Source organism: Lupinus angustifolius, unplaced genomic scaffold (assembly GCF_001865875.1).
Source record: "Lupinus angustifolius cultivar Tanjil unplaced genomic scaffold, LupAngTanjil_v1.0 Scaffold_284_31, whole genome shotgun sequence".
In the NCBI taxonomy this organism is placed as follows: domain Eukaryota; kingdom Viridiplantae; phylum Streptophyta; class Magnoliopsida; order Fabales; family Fabaceae; genus Lupinus; species Lupinus angustifolius.
The window spans coordinates 1-5,363 of NW_017727601.1; the positions used below are offsets into that span (position 1 = coordinate 1).

Here is a 5,363-nt window from a genome sequence, read left to right on the forward strand (position 1 = left end):
GAAAAACTACTCTAAAACTAGCCTAAAAGCTACCTAAAATGAAAGGAAAAGAAGAGGAATCAACTAGGAAGAATTGAGAATGAATTTACAATGTTTTACAAATGAGAATTTCGTGCCTTTTTATAGGCCAAAGTGCTGGATGCTCAACTGCCTTGTTTGGCAGCTAAGTTGCTCACCTTTGGCCCCTTTGAAGAGCAACTTTGGCCCCTTTGAAGAGCAACTTTGGCCCCTTTGAAGAGCAACTTTGGCCCCTTTGAAGAGCAACTTTGGCCCCTTTGAAGAGCAACTTTGGCCCCTTTGAAGAGCAACTTTGGCCCCTTTGAAGAGCAACTTTGGCCCATACTTCACCCCTATGGTGGGCTAGGTTACACGCATGGTGACACCTCCTCCTTCTTGTCATAGCCTTATGTCATCCATGAGGTCATGTTCTCCTCCTTCTTGTCATAGCCTTATGTCATCCATTAGGTCATGTTCTTGGACTTTAAGCAAAGAAAAAGTAAGATGTTCCATGATTTGACCAAAAAATCACTTTTCTGGTGCGCCAGCCGCTTAGCCCACCTGTTTCCCCACTAAGCTGCCTGTTTCGGCAGCTTGGCTGACCTAGTTCCCCACTCAGCTGCATGTTTCGACCGCTTAGCTGACTGGATTTTTGTTTGTTGCTTGGCACTTTTGGGTTGTTTTCTTTAAGTTAAGGTAAGAATCTGATTTTTGCAAGGTTCTTGGCCTACCTTAACATAGGTTTCTTCAAGATGAAGTAAGCTACCTTTCTTGTTAGTAATCAAAGAGTCTTGCACTTTTTGCATCCATATATATTTGCCACTAGGCACTCCGTATTTTCTAATATAGCATATTTACTTGTCTTCTATATGGTTTTCTTCTATTATTTTGTTTATAGCCTAGACCTCCATGATTACCTACATTTCTAGATTCATCAAGTAGGTTGTTCGGATTTTAACTACTATATGTGAACTTTGCTAATTTATCCTTTAAATCAGAAATTTCAGCATATCACATATAGGGTTCTCAATTAATTTAGTGACGCGACTACATGAGGCAGAAGAGTAAATAAGATCTAGAGTCTCATTTTCTAATTTTAATTCATTCAATTCCTCTTGCATTTGAGTTATTATACTTTCATGCAACATGATGACTCGTTTCCTATCTACATTTACTTTAGCTAGTTTCTTTAGTTCCTCATGTAACTCAACAAATGTACTATACAATTCATTGTAAGTAGGAGACTCATTGGAACACGAAGAAGAGTCATAATAGTGTACCTCACTCGCGTCATCCGGATCCCTTGTGTTGCCAATATCTTGAGTATTTGTCATCAAGCGTAATTTGGCGGTATCCTCTTCATCGAATGTGCTAGTTGTTGTTTCGTCCTCTAGTACATCCTATACTATGTAGGCCTTTTGGATTTAAAGTCCAGGGGGTGGCTCTTATCATGTTCAACCTTCTTGAGGTGATTCGGGCCTTGATATTTCATATGGCCCGGTTTGCCACACTTAGGGCAAATTAGGCGATCTTTGGAAACTTTGCCTCTTCTGGTTGAATCACTCGCCTCTTTCTTTTGAAAACGCTTGAACCCTCCTTTCTTCTTGAGAAATTTGCCAAATTTTCTAACTAGGAGAGTTAAGATTTCATCATCCAATTCATACTCGAAATTTTCATCATCTTTATCTTCTTGTTATTATGAAGATGTAGCTTTTAGAGAGATTTCATTTTTATTTCTGTCTGAATCTCCATGCATTGTTAAGAATTACAACTCCATTTCGTGCTCTTGGAGTTTGCCGAAGAGAGTTTCTAGAGGCATTGTGTCTAAGTCTTTCAAATTCATTATTGTCGTTACTTTGGGCTGCCATTTCCTATCAAGATAGCACAATACTTTGTTAGTAAGTTCAACAATAGCAAAATTCTTTTCTAAAGCAATTAAATGATTAACAATATGAGTGAATCTTTTCTACATTTCATTTATTGATTCATTTGGAAACATAAAAAACAGTTCATATTCATGTGTTAACACATTCAAATAGCTCATATTCCTGATTGTTCGTTCTTTGAAAAACAGACTTTTCTTGCATTGAAAACAGTGATGAATTCTGATCTTTACTATCCTAATTTGATTTGTGGTTATTAACAGATTAACAACAATTACAACTTAATCACAGAATGCAAATAAACTCATAAAGCAAGTAAAGACTGAATTGTAAAGAGGTAGGGAAAGAGAAAATGTGCTCGAGGATTTTTATCCTAGTTCATTTGCAGGTGCATTTGCAAACTACATTCAAGCCTATCGGTTGATCTGGGAGATTTTTCTTCACTATTAGAAATTTATGTTCAATTACAATCACACTTCCAATAACCCTAGCAGAAACTTCATTCTTGAATCCATTGAGCCTTCAAGCTCGGTTTGACCACTATCTACGCCTACAAGGATACCACACCATTTGCAAAAACTAGCCTCAGCCGAAACTATCGCTTGATTCAAGACTCCCTACCTTGTAAAGACAACCAATCATCTACTTGTGGTGATACCACATACCACGAAAATTATCCTCGAAAAATAGAAAATTCGCCAGATTACTTTGCATACGAAATTGTGCGGATATAGACTCAGAATCGGCTCTAAAACCCTTGACAGAAGTTCCCATAGACAGCCCTAAGAACTAAATGTGGAAATCACGCAAGGTCTTTCAATTGAATGAAATTTAAAGCTCAATGAAAAAGACTTTCTCTCTCTTTTTCTCTCTCGTAAAAGAATGCAAGAAAAATTTCTCAAAGATCAACAAAATAGCCTTGAAAATTAAGCTTTATGAATCTTGAGTTTTTTTCTCTCTCTTTGTGTATTGAAAGTTTGAAATCTTCTACTTTGAAAATTGATTTGTTCTGTTTAAAATAACAGCTTTTGTTCATAACTGATTGCAACTAACATTAATCGATTATATGGTACGTTAATCGATTAACGTGTTTCTTGAAAACAATTTTTTAGTTATGGATTAATCGATTAATAACTGGCTTATTTCATTAATAAGCAGAAATCCTAGGAGGTTAGATATTGTAAATCCTTTTAATCGATTAAACCTTTCTTTAATCGGTTAACGGATTTCAACAAGGCTTTAATCGATTATCAAATGAGTTAATCGATTAATATGTTTGAAAATGTTTTTTCCTAACTATATGGTAAGCACCATATATGATGAAAGAGCATGCAACATGATTTTAGAAATGATTGATTCCTTTATGCACAAAAGCCATGTATGGTAATGCAAATGCATGAATCTTACTTATCATATATATGTATGTAGATGAGATCCCTCAACCTATATGATTTTCATTTCAGACTTTATGTGAGACTTCCATCTTCGGTTTACCTAACCTAAAGTCAATACTAGGCAAGCATCTTAGGACTCTAGAATATAACAAACAATCCTAAGTTTTATGACGTTGACCTTGAGTTTTCGGTATGTTGTTTGTTGTGATGTCCAAGTCTTCAAGCTTCCATATAACTTCTTGTCTTCATCGAAACTTAGTAGGTCGGTTATGAAGGCATATTTTGACTATTTGCCATTTCAACTTTTCCCATTGAATTATGGGTGCGTGCATCATGAAAGCAAGGTACTTTATTAATCGCACTGCAAGCCAATTTTTATGTGGGAAAACTCCATATGAAGTGTTCCATGACCAACCACCCTCTTATCTACATTTCCATATTTTTGGGTCCTTATACTATGCTTGCAAACAAGGTACTAATGGGTATAAGTTTGAAAGTCATAAACATCAGTGTGCTTTTATAGTGTATCTCTATGGATAGAGAGATTGGTAAGTTTATGATCTTGATACCCACGAGTCCTTTTTGTCATCAGAGATAGCATTCTTGGAAACACAATTTCCATTTCATCATACTAAATCTGCATCAAATACAGAAATTCATAACAAACTCACTAGTGAAGTGAATTACTCCTATCAAAACACATTTGAATCAATAACATAAGCAAATATTGACAATAGGGAGTACTCATACTATCGAACTTGGAATAAAAATCTTGAAAATAGGGAGTACTCACAAGAAATGCCTCATACTGCCGAAGCTAATGTATAAGATATTATTGTCATGCCAAATGTGACATTGGGGCGAGGCTACTATGTCAAACATTTGTCTACCTGATTGCAACGATATGTCATAAACACTAATCAGAAATTGTGTCCTCCCACTTGTTCACCACCTTCATAACATTCTTCAAGTACACTATATTCTATAATACATTATGTAAATTATGATAAATTTTCTCAGCCACACACACGTTCATGCATCAATTACTGTAGAAAAAGAACCAATTTACGTTCATGAGACAGTGGGAGATGTTCATTAGATAGAAGCCATGCAAACTGAGATCCAAACTCTTGAGCGGAATAACACATGGACTATGCAACACTTGCCACTTGGAAAGAAAGCTCTCGGATGCAAATGGGTCTATCGCATTAAGATGATTGGACGCTTTAAAGCTAGATTGGTTGACCTTGGTAATCCTCAAGTGGAAGGGGTCAATTATATTGAAACATTTGCATCAATTGCTAAAATGGTCATAGAGTGTAGTGTCCTAGTCGTCGCAAATGGATGTACATGTCATGTTTCTACATAGAGATCTCCACAATGAATTTTTTTTTATTAAAATGTCTCAGGGTTAGCCACATCACAATCACATATGGTGTATAATCTTCACAAGTCCCTTTACGGGTTAAAGCAAGCTCAACTTTGTTGGTTTCCCAAGCTCTCTACTGCCCTCAAAGCTTATGGCTTTCAACAATCATCTCTTGACTATTCATTGTTCACTGTCCAACAACAAGAAGTGTTGAAGATTTTTTTGGGTATTCAAGTTGTAACGCCCCGAAAAATACTTCTCAAAAACATTGCGAAAAAATGGGTAATTTTTTTTTTGAATAAAGAGATTGTATAAAATTGTTTCCTTTTAAAACCTTCCTTTTCCGGGACATCACTTTAAGTAACTCAAATGCGGAAAATCAACTTATCGTTATCGAATGATAACTTAACCTGATTCACAATTTCCTGAATAACACAATTCATATAAATGGTTAAGTCATCTTTAGTTCATACAAACTAAATCAACACAAAGGCGGAAACTACATCGCCTCTAACATATACAAAATCCAAAAAGAAAGGGCGGAAATATTAATCATCACCAACAGACTCTAAACAAAGACATGAACAAGCTGAAGCCGTTAGTGTTTCAAAAGTCACAAAATGATAAGTAACTCCTAGTGGCTAACTCCAAAGCTAGGGTACTGCCTCTCCTCATGCCCCCTCCTGGAACATCACGGACGGGTAGCTCCAAATCTGAGCA

The 5,363-nt window shown here is 36.1% G+C and overlaps 1 protein-coding gene across 1 annotated transcript; it reads left to right on the top strand.

Annotated features, from left to right (window-relative positions):
• Positions 1 to 4,382: 4,382 nt before the first annotated feature.
• LOC109340903 (uncharacterized mitochondrial protein AtMg00820-like) lies at positions 4,383 to 4,869 on the top strand (the record flags this gene model as incomplete). Its single annotated transcript, XM_019578676.1, has 2 exons — positions 4,383 to 4,620; positions 4,684 to 4,869. Coding segments are annotated over exons 1-2 (424 nt in total), but the record flags the coding sequence as incomplete, so codon positions are not given.
• Positions 4,870 to 5,363: the final 494 nt, after the last annotated feature.